This window comes from Salmo salar, chromosome ssa05 (assembly GCF_905237065.1).
Source record: "Salmo salar chromosome ssa05, Ssal_v3.1, whole genome shotgun sequence".
NCBI lineage: Eukaryota > Metazoa > Chordata > Actinopteri > Salmoniformes > Salmonidae > Salmo > Salmo salar.
This window is the reverse complement of record NC_059446.1, coordinates 81,245,422-81,271,451: the sequence shown is the minus strand read 5'-3', so window position 1 is coordinate 81,271,451 and position 26,030 is coordinate 81,245,422. Positions and strand designations below refer to the sequence as shown.

Genomic DNA, 26,030 nt, shown 5'->3' with positions numbered 1-26,030 from the left:
AGCTTGGTTTTTGCTCTGACATGCATTGTCAACTGTGGAACCTTATATAGACAGGTGTGTGTTTTTTTTTTTTCTTCTCCAAATCATGTCCAATCAATTGAATTTACCACAGGTGGACTCCAAGTTGTAGAAACATATCAAGGATGATCAATGGGAACAGGATGCACACATTTCTAAAACCCTTTTTTTGCATTATTATGGGGTGTTGTGTGTAAATTAATGAAGACATTTTTTTATTTAATCCATTTTAGAATAAGGCTGTAGCGTATCGAAATGTGGAAAAAGTCAAGAGGTCTGAATACTTTCCGAATGCACTGTATCTATGAAGCGTAACATACCTAAAGTAGATTGTGTGAGAGGTCCTGTGAAGGGCCAGAACAATTTAACAAGGCGTGTGGGAATCCCATTATTTACACTGCTAACCCCAGCAGACACCTCTACTCTGACTGCAACTGCTGGTGGGCTCTGCCTGCCAAAAATACCCAGAGAAGCTGCAATTAAAATGTGATTCATATGTTACACCTTTGTGCATGAAAGTTTGTTTAGCTAAAGTTGAATCTCTCCCCCACTTTAAAGTGCTTGCAGCCAGGGAAGTCCACGCAACTTTTTTCCCAGGCTTTGAACTTTGCGGCTTAAACAATGACGCGGCTAATATATGGATTTTTCCCGCTTTCAATTTTTTTTTCTCCAAAATCACATTCTGTGACATGCTCAGTTTTTTGGCGGCATGAAGCTTTCATTAGACCAATGAAATTGCCGAACGGGTTAAGGTCAAACAACTTTTTTGTTTACTGTTTAGATTAAATCGAACGCTCTCAAACTTCCCATCATTCTGATTACGGTAGTCATTTTGTCACCCTCATCATGGCAAATGCACGGAGAAATGCATATGATGCAGCTTTCAAGTTGAAGGTGATTGATCTGGCTGTTGGAAATGGAGCTGCTGCACGGGAGCTTGGTCTTAATGAGTCGATGATAAGACGTTGGAAACAGCAGCGTGAGGATTTGACTCCGTGCAAAAAGACAACTAAAGCTTACTGCAAATTTTTTATTTTTAGTTACAAGCCGTGTTTCATTAAAGCCTGTGTAAAGTTCATTTGTTTCAATGTACCGGTAGGCATTATACATTATTACACATTATAGACATGTGCAGCTTATTTATGTTCAAAATCATTTAAAAATGTTTTAATTCAGTGGGTGCGGCTTATATTCAGGTGCGCTTAATAGTCCGGAAATTACGGTACACTGGGAATCAAGTTGAGGACTTTAGTTTCTCTGACAAACACTGAAGATTTTCACTTTAGTTTGGCTACACAATATAGGCCTAAGGGACCACACACACAACGCACCGAATGATGATCTGCCATTCATCTACTGTTCGGCGCGCTGTGTTTTAGGGACCACCCGCTGCTGTCTGTCTGCCGTTCGGCGCGCTGTGTTTTAGGGACCACCCGCTGCTGTCTGTCTGCCGTTCGGCGCGCTGTGTTTTAGGGACCACCCGCTGCTGTCTGTCTGCCGTTCGGCGCGGTGTGTTTTAGGGACCACCAGCTGCTGTCTGTCTGCCGTTCGTTGCGGTGTGTTTTAGGGACCACCCGCTGCTGTCTGTCTGCCGTTCGGCGCGGTGTGTTTTAGGGACCACCCGCTGCTGTCTGTCTGCCGTTCGGCGCGGTGTGTTTTTAGGGACCACCTAAGAATCGGATTGCAAATTATGGCCAGCACTCTGTTCAAAGCTGCTAAGTACTCTGGGCTGGCAAATGTTACCGGTGTGTCCGAGCCTTACGATGATGCTCTTCTGCTACACATGTCATATAGGCTACTGTTGTCTTGCTTACTCCTATATGGTTCATAAGGCCAGATTCCCAGACTCATAGTATAGATTACATATCAAGTTACCTGACATCGGCAAATGAGTCTGCGATAAGTGGCCTGAAGAGTGACATGTTTAATTTTACTTTGCTTAGTTTCTCTGCTTGGTATCCTGAATATGTTTTCATCAAAATCATCTCTGCTCAAACAAACCTTAAAGAAAATCAGAGTTCCCACAGTGCTCAGGATCAAGTAACCTTTGTTGTCTGTTGCCACAGCAACTATACCTGAGTTTGTTCCTGAATAATACAGAATAAACAGAAGAAGAAACCGGTCACAGGATTCTTATTTTCTTAGATGTAGGAAACCAAGGCTAATTCCTGGACATTGGAAGATATGTTGCACACAAGGAGGTTATTTCCTCTGTAATTTATCAAAACCTCTTCTTTCTCCTCCCTCTTTTCTGGCACTAATTTATTTTCTCGTCTGAAAGGTAGAAATACTGATTGGGTGTTTCAATGGCAGTAGCAATAGCAGGAGTAGTAGCACTAGCAATAGCAGTATAGTAGTGGCAGTAGCAGCAGTATAGTAGTGGCAGTAGCAGCAGTATAGTAGTGGCAGCAGTATAGTAGTGGCAGTAGCAGCAGTATAGTAGTGGCAGTAGCAGCAGTATAGTAGTGGCAGTAGCAGCAGTATAGTAGTGGCAGTAGCAGCAGTATAGTAGTGGCAGTAGCAGCAGTATAGTAGTGGCAGTAGCAGCAGTATAGTAGTGGCAGTAGCAGCAGTATAGTAGTGGCAGTAGCAGCAGTATAGTAGTGGCAGTAGCAGCAGTATAGTAGTGGCAGTAGCAGCAGTATAGTAGTGGCAGTAGCAGCAGTATAGTAGTGGCAGTAGCAGCAGTATAGTAGTGGCAGTAGTAGCAGCAGTATAGTAGTGGCAGTAGTAGCAGCAGTATAGTAGTAGCAGCAGTATAGTAGTGGCAGTAGCAGCAGTATAGTAGTGTTGTTGTAGCTGTAGTAGCAGCAGTATAGTAGTAGTAGTAGCAGCAGTAGTGGTAGTAGCGGTAGTAGCAGCAGTAAAGTAGTAGCAGCAGTGTTGTAATTGTAGTCGCTGTAGTAATAGTAGTGGTAGTAGCAGCATTATAGTAGTGGTGGTAGTAGCAGCAGTATTGTAGCGGTAGTAGCAGCAGTTGTTGTGGCTGTAGTCATAGTAGTGGCAGTAGCGGTAGTAGCAGCAGTATAGTAGTGGTAGTAGCAGCAGTATAGTAGCAGTAGTGATAGTAGCAGTATAGTAGTGGCAGTAGCAGCAGTATAGTAGCAGCAGCAGTGTAGCAGCAGTATAGTAGCAGTAGTAGCAGAAGTATAGTAGCAGTATAGTAGTGGTAGTAGCAGCAGTATAGTAGCAGTATAGTAGCAGTAGTGGTTGTAGCGGTAGTAGCAGCAGTAAAGTAGTAGCTGTAGTGGCTGTAGTAGTAGCAGCAGTGTTGTAATTGTAGTGGCTGTAGTAATAGTAGTGGTAGTAGCAGCATTATAGTAGTGGTGGTAGTAGCAGCAGTATTGTAGCGGTAGTAGCAGCAGTGTTGTTGTGGCTGTAGTCATAGTAGTGGCAGTAGCGGTAGTAGCAGCAGTATAGTAGTGGTAGTAGTAGCAGTATAGTAGCAGTAGTGGTAGTAGCAGCAGCATAGTAGCAGTATAGTAGTGGCAGTAGCAGCAGTATAGTAGCAGCAGTATAGTAGCAGCAGCAGTATAGTAGTGGTGGTAGCAGCAGTATAGTAGCAGTAGTGGTAGTAGCAGAAGTATAGTAGCAGTAGTGGTAGTAGCAGCAGTATAGTAGTGGTAGTAGCAGCAGTATAGTAGCAGTATAGTAGCAGTAGTGGTAGTAGCAGCAGTATAGTAGTGGCAGTAGCAGCAGTATAGTAGTGGCAGTAGCAGCAGTATAGTAGTGGCAGTAGCAGCAGTATAGCAGCAGTATAGTAGTGGCAGTAGCAGCAGTATAGTAGCAGTAGTGGTAGTAGCAGAAGTATAGTAGTGGCAGTAGCAGTATAGTAGTGGTAGTAGCAGCAGTATAGTAGCAGTAGTGGTAGTAGCAGAAGTATAGTAGCAGTATAGTAGTGGTAGTAGTAGCAGTATAGTAGCAGTAGTGGTAGTAGCAGCAGTATAGTAGTGGTAGTAGCAGCAGTATAGTAGTGGTAGTAGCAGCAGTATAGTAGTGGTAGTAGCAGCAGTATAGTAGTGGCAGTAGCAGCAGTATAGCAGCAGTATAGTAGTGGCAGTAGCAGCAGTATAGCAGCAGTATAGTAGTGGCAGTAGCAGCAGTATAGTAGTGGCAGTAGCAGCAGTATAGTAGTGGCAGTAGCAGCAGTATAGTAGCAGTATAGTAGTGGTAGTAGCAGCAGTATAGTAGCAATAGTGGTAGTAGCAGCAGTATAGTAGTAGTTGTTGTAGCTGTAGTAGTAGTAGTAGTAGTAGTAGTAGCAGCAGTACAGTAGTGGTGGTAGTAGTATAGTAGTGGCAGCAGCAGGATGTGAGGGCAATAGTGTGTAGTTCATCATAACTCACAAATGGAGAAGACGATGGGTAGATATGATTTATCTGACTTATTGTAGATATATTTTAGACTGTTCACTGGGGAAATTCCTCAGCTTAGATTTCGAGGCTCTTCTCTTTTTGAATTTGTCAGAGTATGAAAACTATTTTCAAAGGAGAAAGTGTGTTCCATTTTGATTTAGCCTAAACTTTAAACCTTGGTGTGTGAAGGTCCTGATACATCAGCTTCCATGATTAGTCTGAAGGGTTTTCTGACGGCATGCGTCCGTTGGCATGGTAACCAAGCCAACTTTGAGGTATTGGTAAAAACGAATAAATGTACTTCAGGGAAAAGATATTAGGCCTATGCATTTGATTTCCTGCTCTAGTTTTGGGAGTTCATTTTTGGGAAAAACCAGCAGTGCAAAGTGGTAAAGGTTATTAATGTTGAAGAGGATCATATTTACTCATCATAATCGAGGGGTTTGGGACTCATTCTGCCAGTCCTAGTTTACTCGTCATCATCGAGGGGTTTGGGACTCATTCTGCCAGTCCTAGTTTACTCGTCATCATCGAGGGGTTTGGGACTCATTCTGCCAGTCCTAGTTTACTCGTCATCATCGAGGGGGTTTGGGACTCATTCTGCCAGTCCTAGTTTACTCGTCATCATCGAGGGGTTTGGGACTCATTCTGCCAGTCCTAGTTTACTCGTCATCATCGAGGGGTTTGGGACTCATTCTGCCAGTCCTAGTTTACTCGTCATCATCGAGGGGTTTGGGACTCATTCTGCCAGTCCTAGTTTACTCGTCATCATCGAGGGGTTTGGGACTCATTCTGCCAGTCCTAGTTTACTCGTCATCATCGAGGGGTTTGGGACTCATTCTGCCAGTCCTAGTTTACTCGTCATCATCGAGGGGTTTGGGACTCATTCTGCCAGTCCTAGTTTACTCGTCATCATCGAGGGGTTTGGGACTCATTCTGCCAGTCCTAGTTTACTCGTCATCATCGAGGGGTTTGGGACTCATTCTGCCAGTCCTAGTTTACTCGTCATCATCGAGGGGTTTGGGACTCATTCTGCCAGTCCTAGTTTACTCGTCATCATCGAGGGGTTTGGGACTCATTCTGCCAGTCCTAGTTTACTCGTCATCATCGAGGGGTTTGGGACTCACACTCAGGCCTAGTTTCTTTTGATTGGTATTTAACTCATTCAACTATTTAGTGGCGTAACAATGGGAGCTGTTGAATCATGTCCTATTGGAGGTCATTCTGGTTATTTTTAGCCACGATCAGTGAGTCTACAGTATATTCCCACCAAAATCCATACCAATGACTCTGCATACTCCTGTGTTGTCTCTTGGACAAGAGACGGGTTGAAGACTTGAAGTCCTCTTCATGGAAGAAGGAGATATTTTTAACACATGGCACACACTGAGTGATGGGGGGTAGTTTGGTTTATTTTCAGCGTCTACACATAAAGCTCACCCCCATCGGCCCCCCTCCTCCCTCTCTGTATGGCACACTCCCATGTCTACCGACGACAGACTACATCTGGAAAAGTTTGTTCTCAAACTTATTTTTCTCTTCTGACCATTGTGAAGTGAATAATATTTTTGCAGACTTTTTTGTTTCTTTATATTTATGTTGTGAACACCTTTGACGTTCTCCTTAGACATTTGACTACATTTCGCTACACATTTCACCACACCCGCAATAACATCTGCTAAACATGTGTATGTGACCAATAACATTTGATTTGATATCCCATAAAGCTCTGGGGAAAAGGAGGGCACTAGATACCCTATTCCCTACAGTATCATTTGGGATGCACACTGAGTAGGATGCTGACTGTTGAACCCCTATGTAGCTACACTACATTGTAGTACCAGACAGCCACGGGTGAAATATTGCATTCTTTAGCTTGGAATGTCCAGTTCACCATTCTTCCTTTGAAACCTGTGGCCTATAATGACTGTACTGATCTCCAGTATGTAACGTATTACAGAGCCCAGGTCTGCTAGCCCTCATTCACGTGGTGCTACGGTGTTTTTTGTTTTAACACCTTTGGCATCCTCCTTTGACATTTTATCATTAGTAGGATCCTACTGGTTGTTGACCCCTCCGTAGCTATTGGCTACAGTACATTGTTGTCCAAGAGAACCGAGGGTGAAACCTGGACTTTCCGGTTCATCACTCTTGCTTTGAAACCAAACCTCTGTCTGACCTACACTATAATGAATGATTGTATTGATCATCCATGTAACTTAGTAGTGATCTCAGCTAGGGCTGGGAATTGCCAGGGACCTCACGATACGATATTATCACCATACTTAGGTACCAATACGATACGTGTTGCGGTTCTATATGTATTGCGATTCGATACTGTGATTTTATTGTGATTCGATGTTCCAGACATATTGCTCACCATACTGTATGTCTGCTGCTGAGGGACAAGAGAGAGCCATGAGAAAACAAGTTTTGATCAGTCATGAAAATAAAAGTGCTGAAAACAAATTGGCTCCCTATTTAAAAAGAAGATGGAGAACAAGCTATGAAGGAAAAATAGCTTTTGGTGCAGGTACCGCCAACTAGAGCAAAAATAATATTGTCGATACGATGTAGCATAAAAAATATGTCGGTAACTATCTAATTTTTTTTTTTTTTTTCTCTCATCACTAATCCTAGGTATGCTGTCTGTCCCCCCCCCTTCAGGTGGTGCTGCTCAGTGGTCATCTGGACAGCTGGGATGTGGGCCAGGGGGCCATGGATGATGGTGGTGGAGCGCTCATCTCCTGGGAGGCCCTGTCTCTGCTTAAAGACCTGGGTAAGAACCTGGGAGGCCCTGTCTCTGTTTTAAAGACCTGGGTAAGAACCTGGGAGAACCCTGTCTCTGCTTAAAGACCTGGGTAAGAACCTGGGAGGCCCTGTCTCTGCTTAAAGACCTGGGTAAGAACCTGGGAGGCCCTGTCTCTGTTTAAAGACCTGGGTAAGAACCTGGGAGAACCCTGTCTCTGCTTAAAGACCTGGGTAAGAACCTGGGAGAACCCTGTCTCTGCTTAAAGACCTGGGTAAGAACCTGGGAGGCCCTGTCTCTGCTTAAAGACCTGGGTAAGAACCTGGGAGGCCCTGTCTCTGTTTAAAGACCTGGGTAAGAACCTGGGAGAGCCCTGTCTCTGTTTAAAGACCTGGGTAAGAACCTGGGAGGCCCTGTCTCTGCTTAAAGACCTGGGTCAACACCAGAGCCTGGGAGACCCTGTCTGTGCTTAAAGACCTAGGTCAGAACCAGAACCTGGGAGGCCCTGTCTCTGTCTAAAGATCTGGGTCAGAACCTGGGAGTCTCTGCTTAAAGACCTGGGTCAGAACCAGAACCTGGGAGATCCTACTGTTCTCAGCTCACACCCTCTTTGTCCCAAATGGCACCCTATCCCCTACTTATACTAACTACGTTTGACCAGGGCCCCTAGTCAAAAGCAGTCCACTATATAGGAAAGGGAGTGCCATTTAGGATCTAGACTATGTATCTGGAACATAATCCACTATCTCTGAAGCTCTTATTGACATTAGCCTCAAAAAAAGATTTGAGTTTTGTATCGAGTCTATTGGCATCTTTTGAAGCTGTTTTGTGATCAGGGGCCGTATGTATCAAGGGTCTCGGAGTAGGAGTGCTGATTTACGATCAATCAGTTTTGCCTTTTACATCACTATGAATAAGATAACATGGACAGGAGAGACCTGATCCTAGATCAGCACTCCTGGTGACGCGCACTTGAAAATGCATTTAAACTGCGGTCTGCTGACTCATCAAATATAGCAATTAGCATGGCTTACTTCATTCTTTTTCTGGTCATTGTTGACTTAATTACTTATTACTTTTTCCACATGAAGTGTAATTAGACATGTAAAGTAGACCACCGAGCTGTTTGTGCTCTCTGACTGAAAGCCTTAACGTTGACTTGAGAGAATATTTCCTTTTTCCACTAATGTTGCAATGGAAAGTATGTCATTCCCATTGAATATGTGAAGACATTTTAATGTCTGGACAATAATAACCAGTCGCTGCTTTATTGTTCATTCTTGCGGATGGATGGATGCATAGTAAAGTACTTGGCTGAAATATGCTCAACTTTGCCCACTATTAAAGTAGTGGACCTATCATCAATGAAACTTTTAGTCAAGATGAAGCCACGGAGCAATAATTGGTCCCTTGGGCTTTGTTCAGCTATGTCCCAAATGGCACCTTATTCCCTATATAGTCCAGTACTGTTCACCAGGGCCCAACAGTAGTGCACTACATAGAGAATAGGTTGCCATTTGGGCCTCAACCCCAGACATGCCACTGATGTCAGATGAGGGTGTAGGCTACAGAGTTATATTAGAGAACCTCTATAGGAAGCGAGTGGCCTGCTGTCCTTTGTAGCCCACATAAAGTAGTAGCCTCGGGGGGTGGTGGGGGTCACTTCTAGAATAACACACAGGCTGAAACCCGACTCAGATAAGTTGTCTCTGGAAGTCTTCTCTATGAATGGGGCTCATCATTGCAGTGAATGTAGGAAATATTGACTAGGGTCTGGTGAATAGGAATGTTCTGCTGAATATATGGAATATTAAACAGCCCAAGGGTTGGTGAGGAAAAGGGAATCCATTTGTTGTAAAGATCTTTTTATATTGCTGCTTTGTTGAAATGGTTGTGGCCCATGTATGAATTGTGATTGTGTGTCCAGGTCTGCGTCCCAGAAGAACCCTCCGGACAGTGCTGTGGTCTGCAGAGGAGCAGGGAGGGGTTGGAGCGCAACAGTACTTCCAGCTTCACAAGGTACCTTTCTACCATGGTGCATCTTGTTGGCTTTTTACTGCCGATTTAACTTGTCCACTCTCACCATTATCCTCCTATCATACAGTACATCGTATAGCCCTCAATCTCAACTCTGGACCTGAAAGCCAGTTCCACTGCTTTGTTTCATTTTTCGCCTCTAATCAGGGACTGATTTAGACCTGCAAATGAGCAGGCTGTGGATCTCGTAGGGTCGGAGTTGACTAGAAATGTCCTATAAGCTCCTTTTTTGGCTAGATTTAAGACTCTGTTCTCTCAGCTTTAGATTCTTACACACACACAGGGGTCCACTGGGTAGAGGGGTAGAGGATGTCATACAAACCATTGAAACAGCACAACTATTATGTGGTCGTTCTTACATTTTCAATCGTTGGTTCCAGTCTCCTTCAGATTGTGTGCGTACCAGTAATAGCATTTTATTATCAATAGCTGATGGCTTTTCATCTACATCAGCTTGTTCTTTGCCAGTCAACATGTGGTAGAAACTGGCTTCATTCGGAGCGGTACACAGAAATGTAAACTGTTGTCAGATCTACTGAAGGAGAGCCACTGGGATGTAGGGCACTGCACAGATTGTTTAAGTCAGAATGGAGCCGAGACCACACTGTAACTGAATAGCAGCATTCTGGGAGCGTGGTGGTTTCTGTGCCTTCTAATGTGAACGCAGTCAGAATGGCCAGAGGTTAGAGGGGAGCAGAGGGTTCACATCCTGACTCTGACCAGAGGCCCACCTTCTCCCTGGCCTGCACTACATCAGTGGTATTCAATCTTTTTCAGCAGGGACCCCATTTTTTTTCCACCAGAATTTCTGGGGACCCCTTTTTTTCGCTCTAATTTCTCGTGACCCCACCCCAAAAATTATGACAAAATAAAAAAAATTGGTACATTTCGATTCTTACATCAACAAATAACCTTCAATTCATTACACTTTCATCTCTTATCAAATTGAAAAGAAACCAATAAATACATTTACTCAATAAAATGTTATTTATCTAATTGTCTTTCTGAAAACTGTTTGTATATTGTCCCCTACAATAATCTGTTCTTTAAATGTTTGTTTCCGCTCCCCCGACTTTGAATACCACTGTCTTAGATCCAGTCCAGCTGGCCCTGTATTCAGACTTTTGCAGCAAACGTTCCCGGTCATGTTTATCAAAGAGGATTGCATTGACTGCATTGACTATCATGGAGTTGATGTTTCTATTCCACTTTGTGGGACATTCTATGCGCTCTCCCTTGCAGAAGCGTATTTGTCCGCTAGTGTCTGAATGGGGGGTGATGGTCTTTTCCCCCTCCTCTCACATCCTGGTAAAGCTTTTTAGCTCAAACGCTGGCCAAATAAATCAACAGCCAGAAGAGATGAATGTACAAATGTATTTCTCTGTGTGTTGGGTGTGTGGTGTGCGTTTTGGCACAAAATGGTTGTCATGCATCACCCCAGAGTGCTACACATTTGTGGTTGATGAGGGGAGTTTCCCACCTTACTATATATTTGTATTAATTATGGATCCCCATTAGTTCCTACCAAGGCAGCAGCTATTCTTCCTGGGGTCCAGCAAAATTATAAAAGTTATACAATATAAAGCGCTTTCAGCACTAGAAAAGCACTATATAAATCCAATCGATGATTATTTACGATTGTATACCTGTTCTGCTGTCCCCCAGGTGAACATCTCTAACTTTAACCTAGTGATGGAGTCTGACCTGGGTACCTTCAGCCCCTTGGGGCTGCAGTTCACAGGCTCAGCCCAGGCCCGGGCTGTCATGGCTGAGGTGATGAAGCTACTGAAGCCCATCAACACCACCACCCTGGAGGAACACGGAGAGGGAATTGATATAGAGATGTGGATGGATGCCGGCGTGCCAGGTGTGTAGACTCTTCTGTTGTCTGTCTGAGTCAGTAGGAGCCAGGTGTGTAGACTCTTCTGTTGTCTGTCTGAGTCAGTAGGAGCCAGGTGTGTAGACTCTTCTGTTGTCTGTCTGAGTCAGTAGGAGCCAGGTGTGTAGACTACCTTTTTTATTTGTGTCTGTCTGGGAGATAAGCTGAGGAGGCTTCCTCGTAGTCTACTTGACTCTTGTTCCACCTGTGTCTCTGTGACCTTTGTCAAATTAACAAGCCATGTTCCCCTTCTGCAGAAGTGTTTCTGACCTTTTTAAAGAGGAAGTATCACATTATTTCTAGACCAATTGAACATTCAGTTCCACATTGTCTCTGTGGTCATTTTTGTGGAATTGATCAGTTTCTCAAATAACGTTTATATAGAAGTGAAATATGCCCTGTACTCCGATTTAAAAATAACTAGCGTTGCTACAGTATGTAGGCAACCAAATCATTTGGTATGACAGGGAAGAGGAAGTGTATTATGAAACACATCCCCACTACCGTATTTGGGGAGGGAGGGAGGGAGAGAGGGAGAGAGGGAGAGAGGGAGAATCAAAAATGTGTTAACTCTAACACAGTTGTTTTGTGATCCCTTAAAGCTGATGTGGAGATAAACAATGAAGCTCATTAGGAACCGGGAGAGGATGTTTTAGAATTCATAACGTGTCTCAGAGTAGGCTAGATGTGCTGATCTAGGATCAGGTCCCTCACCGTCCCATCCATATAATTGTATTCATTATGAGCGAAACAGGCCCAGACCTCTACAGTAATCTAATGTTGATCAGTCCAGCTAATAGACGAGTCTTTGACTGTCCTCAGCCTTACCCAGACACAGTGTAACCACACCTGTATAAAGACTTGTTCTAACAGATCAGCCTTCTACTGTAAAGGAACTGTTTCAGCAATGACATCACCTTATCTCAGTGGAAAAGTAACTATTCTGGGTGGATGAATGGTGTAACCAAGAGAGGGGCTGTTCACTGTGAGGGTTCATCAAGCCACAATGTTAAACAAATGAATCACCAGACCAGCTGTCCAAACACCTCACTCTCATTTCACAAAATGGCAAAAAGTCCCAAATGGCCCCCTATTCCCCATATAGTGCACTACTTTTGAACAGGACCCGTATGTCTCTGGTCAAAAGTAGTACACTATGTAGGGAATAGGGTGTCATTTGGGATTGACACTAAATGTAATGCAGCTCCATCCAATGACCTTTCACTACACACATTCCTTCATTTTTCCAGAGTGAAAATGTTGTTGCTTTTTCTCTCTGTTACAGTGGATTTGGGAACATGGTTGAGACTACAGTTGCTTCCCACATCAGTACCACCAGAGCCAGTCTCCTAGCATTGTCTCCCTATTTCACTTCTGGATTGTCCTTACAAATCAACATAAAGGGGAAAGGACATAACAGGATCTCTGTCAGGAAGAATACAAGACAGAAGGCTAGATGTTTAACAGTCTCTCTATCAGGTAGAATACAAGACAGAAGGCTAGATGTTTAACAGTCTCTCTATCAGGTAGAATACAAGACAGAAGGCTAGATGTTTAACAGGACATAAGTCTCTGTCTATCAGGTAGAATACAAGACAGAAAGCTAGATGTTTAACAGGACATAAGTCTCTGTTAGGAAGAATACAAGACAGAAAGCTAGATGTTTAACAGTCTCTCTATCAGGTAGAATACAAGACAGAATGCTAGATGTTTAACAGGACATAAGTCTCTGTTAGGAAGAATACAAGACAGAAAGCTAGATGTTTAACAGTCTCTCTATCAGGTAGAATACAAGACAGAAAGCTAGATGTTTAACAGTCTCTCTATCAGGTAGAATACAAGACAGAAAGCTAGATGTTTAACAGGACATAAGTCTCTCTCTATCAGGAAGAATACAAGACAGAAAGCTAGATGTTTAACAGAACATTAGATTTCTTCCTAGCAGTACCTTGGGAATGTTAGTGTCAGGAAGGGCTGCTGCATCGTGCTGTTTCCAAATGGAAACTGTACAGGGACCGGATTGCCAAGCTAAACGCTAACTGCTACCAGATGCACTTCTACTGCTCTGGTTCCCCCTGCTCATACTTACATTCACTTGCAAAAGAAATGGGAAAGCATAACATAATGGGTTTGTAATGAACTCTGGGTTTAGCTTTGTCAACAGTGATCATGGTGAGAATGTGATTTGATTAGAATCTCATTGTCTCTTTAGAAGTTAGAATACAGTAGTATGCACTGCACATTTAATCAGTCATAATGGTACGTTCAAGGACTCAGAGACACACAAACCAACCAACCAACCAACCAACGTTAATACATTGATGTAAGTGACTCCTTACCGGTTTCGTTCTGTCTGTCCTCCAGGAGCCAGCCTGCACGTTGCAGACAGTAGATACTTCTGGTTCCACCACACCAACGGGGACACCATGTCTGTTCAGAGCCCCATAGAAATGAACCTGTGTTCGGCCCTGTGGGCGGTGGTGGCCTACGTAGTGGCTGACCTGGAGGAGATGCTGCCCAGGTAGTCCACTAGGACTGTCCTGCATCCCAAACGGCACCCTATCCCCTGTATAGTTTTGGGAGAAGAATGCACTATAGGGAATATGGTGCCATTAAAAATGCTTAACTGAGCATTTCTTTTTGAGTGATTGTATGTTTTTATGTTGTTTGTCCTCCAGAAGGGCTTCCTGCAGTAACCTCTCTGTGAAATTATACCCCAGTCTGGTTAAGTGGCTAAAGAAGAATTGTGTGTATAAACCACACAATGTACAAAATGGAATTAAGTGTTTGGCATATTTGCAGTCTATATTTGTTTTTAATAATGAACGCATATGTACTGCATGTTTCATGTTGACTGTCATATCTAATCTGCCAATAAAGCTGTGCATTTCTTAGACCATGGTACATGTGTATTTTGACTGCCTCATTCATAGATGGAAGAGACTAAGGGGGACTTTTCTGGCAAACAGCCCAATTAGACCAAATCTAAAACTTGACCTTTAACCTAACCTTGACCAACATTCAACATTCGTGTGCTGGTCAGGCTCTTAGTTTTTTCCGTGCTTGGGAAGTTTAGACACAGGAAGTGATGGGGGGGGGTCTGGTGCCAGACTGGCCTGGTGACAGACAGGATAAACCTGGTTTACAAGGTGATATCTTTATGACTTCCCTCTTCTCACCAGACTGGGCTATTCTATACTGAACAAAAATATAAACATGTAAAGTCTTGGTCCCATGTTTCATGAGCTGAAATGAAAGATCCCTGAATTGTACCATACACACAAAAAGCTTATCTCATATTTGTGCACAAATTTGTTTACAACCCTTTTAGTGAACATTTCTCCTTTGCCAAGAAAATCTATCCACCTGACAGGTATGGCATATCAAGAAGCTGATTAAACCGCATGATCATTACACAGGTGCACCTTGTGCTGGGGACAATAAAAGGCCACTCTAAAATGTGCTGTTTTGTCACATAACACAATGTCACAGATGTCTCAAGTTTTGAGGGAGCATGCAATTGGCATGCTGACTGCAGGAATGTCGACCAGAGCTGTTGCCAGAGAATGTCATCTTTATTTCTCTACCATAAGCTGCCTCTGTTGTCGTCTTAGAGATTTTGGCAGAATGTCCAACCAGCCTCACAACCGCAGACCACATGTAACCACGCCAACCCAGGAGCCTCCACACCCGGCTTCTTCACCTGCGGGATCGTCTGAGACCAGCCACCCGGACAGCTGATGAAACTGTGTTTGCACAACCGAATAATTTCTGCACAAACTGTCAGAAACCGTCTCAGGGAAGCTCATCTGCGTGCTCGTTCCCTCCCACGGTCTTGACCTGACTGCAGTTCGGAGTCGTTTTTATTTATTTTTATTTCACCTTTAATTAACCAGGTAGGCTAGTTGAGAACAAGTTCTCATTTGCAACTGCGACCTGCCCAAGATAAAGCAAAGTAGTTTGACACATACAATAATACAGTGGAAAATCTATATACAGCATGTGCAAATGTGGTAGGATAAGAGAGGTAAGGCAATAAATAGTAACTGACTTCGGTGGGCAAATGCTCACCTTTGATGGCCACTGGCACGCTGGAGAAGTGTGCTCTTCACAGATGAATCCCGGTTTCAACTGTACCGGGAAGATGGTGTATATGGTGTTGTGTGAGCGAGCGGTTTGTGAACAGAGTGCCCCGTTGTGTATGTGGGGTTATGGTATGGGCAGGCATAAGCTATGGACAACGAACTTAAATGCATTTTATCGATGGCAATTTGAATGCACACAGATCCTGTGATGAGATCCTGAGGCCCATTGTCGTATAATTCATCCTCCGCCATCACGTTTCAGCATGATAATGCACCGCCCCATGTTGCAAGGATCTGTACACAATTCCTGGAAGCAGAAAATGTCCTAGTTCTTCCATGGCCTACATACTCACCAGACATGTCACCCATTGAGCATATTTGGGATTCTCTGGATCGACATGTATGACAGACAGCGTGTTCCAATATCCACCAACTCCACACAGACATTGAAGAGGAGTGGGACAACATTCCACAGGCCACAATCAACAGCCTGATCAACTCTATGCAAAGGAGATGTCGCGCTGCATGAGGCAAATGGTGGTCAAACCAGATGCTGGCTGGTTTTCTGATCCACTTTAAAAAAAAAAGTATCTGACCAACAACTGCATATCTGTATTCCCAGTCATGTGAAATCCATAGATTAGGGCCTAATTCATTTATTTACCAGACCAGACTATTATAGATGTCTCTCCTCTCACCAGACCAGACTATTATAGATGTCTCTCCTCTCACCAGACCAGACTATTATAGATGTCTCTCCTCTCACCAGACCAGACTATTATAGATGTCTCTCCTCTCACCAGACCAGACTATTATAGATGTCTCTTCTCTCACCAGACCAGACTATTATAGATGTCTCTCCTCTCACCAGACCAGACTATTATAGATGTCAGGGGGCAATTCATTCCTTTTAGTCCATCAATCCATGTAGGAGATGGAGACAGATGTATTTATTTAGTTCTGTTTGTATACGGTGTGTGTTAACATTTTTACTTTGGTCAGTGTCCCCAGCTGGGCCAAGCCTGGTTAGCATTGGTACCAGACTTCTCTCTCTCCTCTTTTTCTCTTCAAGTCACATAACCGCCAGGCATCAAATAGGACTTTTTAATGAGTATGGGGAATGTTTGAGGCGTCGTGCTGGGAGAGCCCTACAGTGTGCTCCTAACGTTGAGCCCGCTGATGGATCTGTTCTAGATAGGAGAGGATAGCCAGCTGTGATGGGACTCCCATTCCTCAATGGTACACCACTTCCTGCTACAGACACAGCAAATGACTTTACAAGATCACCATCTTATAGTGAAGACTATGACCCAGGGGAAATGATATGGCTTCAGTTTGATGTCTTAATACTACGGAGGTCACTCAACATGTCTCTGTCAGTATTTTATTGGTCCACACAGGGTAGCAGAATGGTCAGTATTACTCTCTTTATAGATACCTTGTACATTGCATTTGATGTCACTGGTGAGCTAAGTGAAACAACAAATTGTGCTTTTTAATTTCTATCAAAATAGGTCTTATTTCTATGACAACTTCAAAACACTCATCAGTGGAATTTTCTCTAGCCATTACACATGCAATATATCAAGACGTCGTTGTTGTCTGGTGGCGTCTTGCTGTCTCTCTCCACTATAATGTTCCTCTCATGTGGAGAACATCCTGTGGTATCAGCCTAGTAGACCAGTGTTTGTTCCCTTCAGAGAGTAACACAACCTCCCATACAGCTCCTCCTCTCTTCCTCTCCTCCTTTCCTCTCCTCCTCTCCTCCTCTCTTCCTCTCTTCTTCTCTTCCTCTCTTCCTCTCTTCCTCTCCTCCTCTCCTCCTCTCTTCCTCTCCTCCTCTCTTCCTCTCTTCCTCTCCTCCTCTCTTCCTCTCTTACTCTCCTCCCTTCCTCTCCTCCTCTCTTCCTCTCCTCCTCTCTTCCGGTTATTACTACATCTTGGCAGCTCCAGACCAGACCAGGACCCCATGAAAGCACTAGCATTTATCGGTCTTATTCTACAAAGGAAACCAAAGACTTGGAAGAACTAATCTCCATGTTGACTGAACATCAGCCAGACATTTCAGAACCGTTCCTCTGTATATGATGTAGATCTATAGAGACGACTGTTTATGGTCAGTGTGAGTAATACAGCTACTGCTAATTCAGTTGCAAACATTTTTACCAAACAGAGTGTGTGTCCAAAATAGCACCCCATTCCCTATGTAGTTTACTATATAGGGAATAGGGTGCCATTTGGGATGCAACAGAGATTGCGACAAAGACGTAAACCAGGGGTGTCAAACATGCATTGGGTAAAAATAAAAACGAACTCAATATACTTTAAAATGACTAAAACCAAATGGAATGTGTATACATGATAATGGAGCTACATTCATACTGTCCAGCTCACTGATAATCACTACATTCATATACAGTATCTTGACTGTGTCCAGCTCACTGATAATCACTACATTCATATACAGTATCTTGACTGTGTCCAGCTCACTGATAATCACTACATTCATATACAGTATCTTGACTGTGTCCAGCTCACTAATAATCACTACATTCATACAGTATCTTGACTGTGTTCAGCTCACTGATAATCACTACATTCATACAGTATCTTGACTGTGTCCAGCTCACTGATAATCACTACATTCATACAGTATCTTGACTGTGTCCAGCTCACTGATAATCACTACATTCATACAGTATCTTGACTGTGTCCAGCTCACTGATAATCACTACATTCATATACAGCATCTTGACTGTGTTCAGCTCACTGATAATCACTACATTCATACAGTATCTTGACTGTGTCCAGCTCACTAATAATCACTACATTCATACAGTATCTTGACTGTGTCCAGCTCACTGATAATCAGTACATTCATATACAGCATCTTGACTGTGTCCAGCTCACTAATAATCACTACATTCATATACAGTATCTTGACTGTGTCCAGCTCACTAATAATCACTACATTCATACAGTATCTTGACTGTGTCCAGCTCACTGATAATCACTACATTCATATACACTATCTTGACTGTGTCCAGCTCACTAATAATCACTACATTCATACAGTATCTTGACCGTGTCCAGCTCACTGATAATCAGTACATTCATATACAGCATCTTGACTGTGTCCAGCTCACTAATAATCACTACATTCATACAGTATCTTGACTGTGTCCAGCTCACTGATAATCATCCAAATGGAAGCTAGACAGTCGGGGAGCATCGGAAATTTAAAAAAAAAAACGTTTTTGTGCAAATTTTGACAATGAGGAAGTATAACACATGTTCAGTGCGGCCCTCCAGACCTCGTTGAAGACCGAATGCGGCCCCCGGGGCAAAATGAGTTTGACACCCCTGCCGTAAACACTGAGCATGCTTCAGGCATGGAAGCTTATCTCCCTAACTAGTCAGGGGAAAGGTATTTGGAGTCGACCTAGCGAGAGGAGAGCAGCTGGAAGCTTTTACTCCAGTTAGAGCATGTCAGCACCACCAGTGATGTCAGGATTTGTCAGTCAACCAGAGGGAGTGATTTTGAAAACAGAGGCGACCCACTTACACACTGACTCACAGACAGGTTGATTCCTAAATTGCATCCTATTCCCTATATAGTACAGTAGTGCACTATATAGGGAATAAGGTGCAATTTGGTACACAGACACACTGTGTACTTCTGGGTAATACAACATTGCATTTCCATGTTGTGTAATAGGGAAGCTAGGAGGTGAAGAAGCCTCCTGACGTATTAGTTAGTAGAGGGCTAGGTCTCCTGTTATACCCTAAGGCTTTCAGATCATCCTGTTGATTAATCACAGCAATAAAGCCATGTGGGGGAAAGCCCCTGATCTAGTGGGTTCTTTCCCAAGTATTGGAGGGGGATTTGTTAGAATCTTATGAGAACATTAGTTATCATATTTAATTGATCTGTCCTGTCCAGAAACAAAACAATGTACAATAAAATGTATTGTTGTCCAACTGTACGTAGCCTCTAGTCAAGTACATACTAGTGCTTAGCTTTCATTATTCTCATCCAGGGTCTCTATTTAACCTTCAGCCTTTAGATATTGATACCTTACCCTTTGCACACCAGATTATGTGCCTCGGAGAGATACATAGGATAGAAGCCACCTGAATAGAAAGCACCTGAATAGAGCTACATAGGATAGAACCCACCTGAATAGAGCTACGCAAGACAGAAGGCACCTGAATAGAGCTACGTAGGACAGAAGGTACCTGGTGAGAGCTACATAGGACAGAAGGCATCTGAATAGAGCTATGTAGGATAGAAGCCACCTGAATAGAGCTACGTAGGATAGAAGCCACCTGAAGAGAATCAACAAGTAGTGAAAGCAGCCTCAGGGCTCTGCAGAATATGAGGAAAACAGCATACCAAATGTACATGTTAGTAGATGCTCTTATCCATAGCAACTTACAGTAGTGAGTGCATACTTTTTCATACTGGTCCCCCGTGGGAATCGAACCCACAACCCTGACATTGCAAGCACCATGCTCTACCAACTGAGCCACAGGGGACCCTATTCCCAATTTAAAGAACCTGTTAAATCTTACCCTCCATTAACTGGTAGAACAGAATATGTAGAGGACTGGTTAAATCTCACCCTCCATTAACTGGTAGAACAGAATATGTAGAGGACTGGTTAAATCTCACCCTCCATTAACTGGTAGAACAGAATATGTAGGGGACTGGTTAAATCTCACCCTCCATTAACTGGTAGAACAGAATATGTAGAGGACTGGTTAAATCTCACCCTCCATTAACTGGTAGAACAGAATATGTAGGGGACTGGTTAAATCTCACCCTCCATTAACTGGTAGAACAGAATATGTAGGGGACTGGTTAAATCTCACCCTCCATTAACTGGTAGAACAGAATATGTAGGGGACTGGTTAAATCTCACCCTCCATTAACTGGTAGAACAGAATATGTAGAGGACTGGTTAAATCTCACCCTCCATTAACTGGTAGAACAGAATATGTAGGGGACTGGTTAAATCTCACCCTCCATTAACTGGTAGAACAGAATATGTAGGGGACTGGTTAAATCTCACCCTCCATTAACTGGTAGAACAGAATATGTAGAGGACTGGTTAAATCTCACCCTCCATTAACTGGTAGAACAGAATATGTAGAGGACTGGTTAAATCTCACCCTCCATTAACTGGTAGAACAGAATATGTAGGGGACTGGTTAAATCTCACCCTCCATTAACTGGTAGAACAGAATATGTAGAGGACTGGTTAAATCTCACCCTCCATTAACTGGTAGAACAGAATATGTAGAGGACTGGTTAAATCTCACCCTCCATTAACTGGTAGAACAGAATATGTAGGGGACTGGTTGAACTAAGAGCCTAAATGCATTGTTATGTAGATGGGTAGTCCTCTACTGGATGGAATGGAGACCAGATTGCGGAATGAGTGGAATTGTCTAGACAGGATTATCATTGGGCAGACAGACAGTGAAACACCTCCGGTATGTTTAGGTCAGTGTCAGTGGAGATGTTAAGGATGGCAGTTAGACGGGTCATGTTTCCGCCTGCACCTCTCCCGAGCCCGTCGGGGAGTTGCAGTAAAGAGACAAGATTGAAATTAGGGGGGAAAAAAGTAATAATAATGATGTCATAAAAGCATTGTAAATGTAGAACCAGTCAGATTTTGTGAAATAGTTGGTCCCACATGAGTGAACTTACTGCACAACAATACAAGTATTGGAACAGGCAGCAAACAGTCAGTTTGAAGGTTGAACCTCACACAAAAACTACTACAGAAGTCATCTGACAGATTATCTTTCCTCCCCCAGAGTGTTATGACTTGGGGGTTTTACAATAACACTTTACAAAGGAGACGCTGGCCTGCAGATAATGCCTCTAAAGCGTTGCTGTTTTGACATGGTAGGAAGAGAGGAAAGGAAAACAAAAGAGGAAAGCACAAAGCAGTCGGACTGCAGAAATGAAGTGACTGATGGTGGTAAAGATCCTAAAGCTGCATCTAATTCCCCTGAGCACCGCCAGATATCAGAGAACGGACCCAGACTCCAGGCCCACAGACCGACTCAGTGAAGACCAGAAAAAATAACCATCAAGAGCAGGAAATTAAATGAGGAATGGCTGTGAATGGATGTAAAATTTACTTGTGAAAAGGTTCTAGTTCTGTCCTCTTAATCACTACATTAGTCAATGTCAGACCTTCACTGGAAACACACAGACACTCAGTGGAGAACTGGCACTTGGAGCCAGGGGTAAAGATTGTGTGACTCTGATGCCCTGTTGAGCCCTGGCATGCATAGCCATGTGGTTTCAGAAAGGTTGCATTTTCCACCCCACAAGGAGAGGGTGAGAAAACAAACAATCCATGAGGACTTTCCCTGTGCCCGTTGGAATGATGTCAGAGCTGGGATCCATTCCATTCCTGTCAGTTGAATTGGACATAGGACTTCTGCTTCCTTTGAGTGCAACTCCATGTCTAAATTGCCTGGAATTTAGATGCAATTGACCCCAATTCATGTATTTTTCTGTCACGAGGGTCATTAAGCAGGAGACGAACATGTTAAAAGGATAAAGGAAACTCAATATATAATTGAACATGAATACAATTCTTTATCCACTGTCTTTTCAAGGCTCTGAATAATGATGAAATGAGGGCAACGTCTTTTTTCCTTGTGTTTACATGAAACAAACCAAGAGTTAGGATAACATGTTGGGGCTTGTTGATATGTCTGCAATGTAAACAGACCAGACAGACATGTCTAACAGTCACTTCCTTTTAATTATAGCACCAGTTCAGTCTGTGTATATGTTACGTACATCCCTTGGAAGAAACTGTCTGAAAGGGTTTGCATAATTCATAGAAAGAAAAATGATCTCTATGCTGATGCAACCCTGAGCAAGACTGAAAGGATGATATTACTGTCTGTCTGGGCTCATTGTTTGTCTGATAATGTTTACTGATGTTATGTCGCTGACCTCTTAAATAGATGTTGCTCTAGTAGTGATGTTTAACTCGAGCTGTAGCAAATATCTCAGCCAACACCTTTAATACATAGAGATCATTTAACAGTAAAAGTCATTGTTCGTTCAAACGGCGGGGGGTTGCAATGTATATGTTATTTGTCATATATCAGATAATTGACACAGAATTTTTCAGAACAATATTGCCCTTTCAATTTGGGAAGTGGGTTATGCTATTTATCTTGATTGAGCTTCTGTGGTCATATTATCTGTGGTCACATTATCTGTGGTCACATTCTGGAATTCAATAGCATCATGTAAATGGTGGAGGTTCTGTGTGTTTCCAACAGAGAGACTGAGGTTGAGATGGAATGTTCATAATGGAATTTTCATTTATTTACCCAAGATTCTAGTTCCAGCATGTAGCCCACAAGTACCCTCACAAGCCACAATGATGTGGGAGCTAGATGCAGGCTGGCCTCATTACTGTGCTGTTGGCCCAGAAATAATATACAGTATGTTTAGCAAAAACACTGCTTCTTCACTTCTCTGGGAAAACAAACACCACAGCAGCACTGAGACAAAGTAAGAGCAGAAGTCCCCGGGCAAAGATAAGACTGCTTTATAAACGACTGGTGTTAGCTGCTGTCAACGGTAGAAACACAATGGATCTGTCCCAAATGGCACCCTATTCCCTTTTATAGTGCACTACTTTAGACCAGGGCCCTCGAGCTCTGGTCAAAAGTAGTGCACTATATAGGGAGTATGGTGCCATTTGGGACGCACATAATTTGTATATTACTCTATTTAAACTATATATATATATATATATATATATAAATATATCACCTTTATTTAACCAAGTAGGCCAGTTGAGAACAAGTTCTCATTTCCAACTGCGACCTGGCCAAGATAAAGCAAAGCAGTGCGACACAAACAACAACACAGAGTTACACATGAAATAAATAAACGTACAGTCAATAAACACAATAGAAAAAGTCTATATACAGTGTGTGCAAATGGTGTGAGGAGGTAAGGCAATAAATAAGCCATAGTAGCGAAGTAATTACAATTTAGCAAATGAACACTGGAGTGATAGATGTGCAGATGATGATGTGCAAGTAGAAATGCTGGTGTGCAAAAGAGCAGAAAAGTAAATAAAAACAATATGGGGATGAGGTAGGTAGTTGGATGGGCTATTTACAGATGGGCTGTGTACAGTTGCAGCGATCGGTAAGCTGCTCAGATAGCTGATGCTTAAAGTTAGTGAGGGAGATTTAAGTCTCTAACTTCAGCGATTTTTGTAATTCGTTGCAGTCATTAGCAGCAGAGAACTGGAAGGAAAGGCGGCCAAAGAAAGTGTTGGCTTTGGGGATGACCAGTGAGATATACCTGCTGGAGCGCGTGCTACGGGTGGGTGTTGCTATGGTGACCAGTGACCTGAGATAAGGCAGAGCTTTACCCAGCAAAGACTTACAGATGACCTGGAGTCAGTGGGTCTGGCGACGAATATGTAGCAAGGGCCAGCCGACGAGAGCATACAAGTCGCAGTGGTGGGTGGTATATGGGGCTTTGGTGACAAAACGGATGGCACTGTGATAGACTGCATCCAATTTGCTGAGCAGAGTGTTGGAGGCTATTTTGTAAATGACATCGCCGAAGTCAAGGATCGGTAGGATAGTCAGTTTTACGAGGGTATGTTTGGCAGCGTGAGTGAAGGAGGCTTTGTTGCGAAATAGGAAGCCTATTCTAGATTTAATTTTGGAATGGAGATGCTTAATGTGAGTCTGGAAGGAGAGTTTACAGTCTAACCAGACACCTAGGTATTTGTAGTTGTCCACATATTCTAAGTCAGAACCGTCCAGAGCAGTGATGCTAGTCAGGCGGGCAGGTGCGGGCAGCGATCGGTTGAAAAGCATGCATTTAGTTTTGGCTACTCTCCAGTCGTCTACACTTTTACAGACCGCATGGTTTGTTGTTTGCGTCTGTACCGCAACCCATCTATTGTGTGGCTGTGATGCAGTGCTCTACAAACAAGACTCCATCTAGTCCTGAGCAATATCTGTGTTATTGTGTACACATTGTCCCATTGGTTTTAGTTCCTGTGTTGTCAGTGTAGAGGTAAGGTATGGGCTCAGTTTCAAATGGCACCCTATTCACTATGTAGTGTACTACTTTTGACCAGGGCCCAGTCCACTTTGAAGAACTGTTTTGTATATATTTTTTTATTTTACATTTGACTTTTTCCCCTCTAAGAGAGTATCTAGAACCTTAAACTGTTCTTTGGCTGTCCCCAAAAGAGAACCCTTTGAAGAACCCTTTTTGGTTCCAGGTAGAACCCTTTCCACATAGGGTTCTACATGGAATCCAAAAGGGTTCTACCTGGAACCTACAAGGGTTCTTCAAAGGGTTCTATTTTAGGGACAGACAAAGAACCCTTTTAGGTTCTAGATAGCACTTTTCTTTCTAAGAGTGTAGTGGCACCATTATGGACCAATAGGATGCCATTTGGGACACAAGCACAGAAACATGGTCAGAGACATAAACCTGTGGTCAGGAAGGTAGCTGTATGAGATGTGACAGTGTTGTTGGCTGGATTGAAAGTAGGCTGTTGCTCTTTATCAGGACTCCTGAGCTGACGGATTGGAAAGCCATCAATAGAGACACTTATTGCCCAGGAGCTGTGCTAGGCACAGGACCAGCAAGCTCAGTTAAAAGTACCAATATCACATTTACAGGAAGGAAATGGGGAAAAAGAGAAATAGAGGGAGAGATTAAGGAGAGAGAACATCTACAGCTAACCATGAAATATGGTGACGTTACTGTGCAGTTCAGCTGTTCTGTATTTTCCAGTTTGTAGCAGAGCCATACACCGTGTAGAGATATACAGGTAACTGCCAACATAAAGGAAACACTTGAGACAATGAGGGAAAGCAGCAAAGTATATTGAAAGCAGGTGCTTCCACACAGGTGTGGTTCCTGAGTTAATTAAGCAATTAACATCCCATCATGCTTAGGGTCATGTATAAAAATGCCCAGTTGCCCATTACATTGGGGTTAGTGCTATCCGGAATCCTTGGGACGTCTCTACCCTAAACCCTAACCTGAACCCCTGCCCTTACCATAACCCTTACATAACCCTAACCCCTACCCTAAACCCTAACCTTAACCCCTACCCTTACCATAACCCTTAACTAACCCTAACTCCTACCCTAAACCCTAAACTTAACCCCTACCCTTACCATAACCCTAACCCTTACCTAACCCTAAACTTAACCCCTACCCTTACCATAACCATAACCCTTACCTAACCCTAACTCCTACCCTAAACCCTAACCTTAACCCCTACCCTTACCATAACCTTTACCTAACCCTAACCCCAACCTTTACCTAACCCTAACCCCTACCCTTACCATAACATAACCCTAACCCCTACCCTAAACCCTAAACTTAACCCCTACCCTTACCATAACCATAACCCTTACCTAACCCTAACTCCTACCCTAAACCCTAAACTTAACCCCTATCCTTACCATAACCCTTACCTAACACTAACTTTAATCATTATTAACATTATTTTGGCTGCCATGGCTAGAAGGTAAAACAAGGGAAATGCTAGTGGGGAAATTTCCCGTGTCCCCATGAGGATAAAGGCTATTTTAAACTTAGGGTTTAGCGTTATTAGGGTAAGAATTAGGGTTAGGGTTAGAATTAGGGTCAGGGGTTAATGTAAGGGTTAGGTTTAGGGTTAGGGGTTAGGGTTACCGGTTAAGGTAAGGGTTAGGTTAAAGGTTAGGGAAAATAGGATTGTGAATGGAAATCAATTTTAGATCTCCACGAGGACAGAAGGACAAAACGTGTGTGTGTCGTCTGTGTCTGTGTGCGTGCAGGACTTTCTTGTGAAAAAGAGGAACAGTGTGTAATGTCTGAGTAG

The 26,030-nt window shown here is 43.2% G+C and overlaps 1 protein-coding gene across 3 annotated transcripts in view; it reads left to right on the top strand.

The window, feature by feature from the left end:
- Positions 1-13,942, top strand: part of LOC106606032 (carboxypeptidase Q) — a 28,886-nt gene extending 14,944 nt beyond the window's left edge. For 2 of the 3 annotated variants that reach the window (XM_014202104.2, XM_045719112.1), the window contains exons 5-8: positions 7,014-7,152; positions 9,050-9,141; positions 10,825-11,026; positions 13,403-13,942. In XM_014202104.2, the coding sequence (XP_014057579.1) occupies positions 7,014-7,152; positions 9,050-9,141; positions 10,825-11,026; positions 13,403-13,563 (594 nt within the window). In that variant the 3' untranslated portion in view covers positions 13,564-13,942. The remainder of the gene's footprint in view (positions 1-7,013; positions 7,153-9,049; positions 9,142-10,824; positions 11,027-13,402) is intronic. The other variant, XM_045719113.1, reaches the window with a different exon arrangement.
- The last annotated feature ends 12,088 nt before the right edge of the window (positions 13,943-26,030 follow it).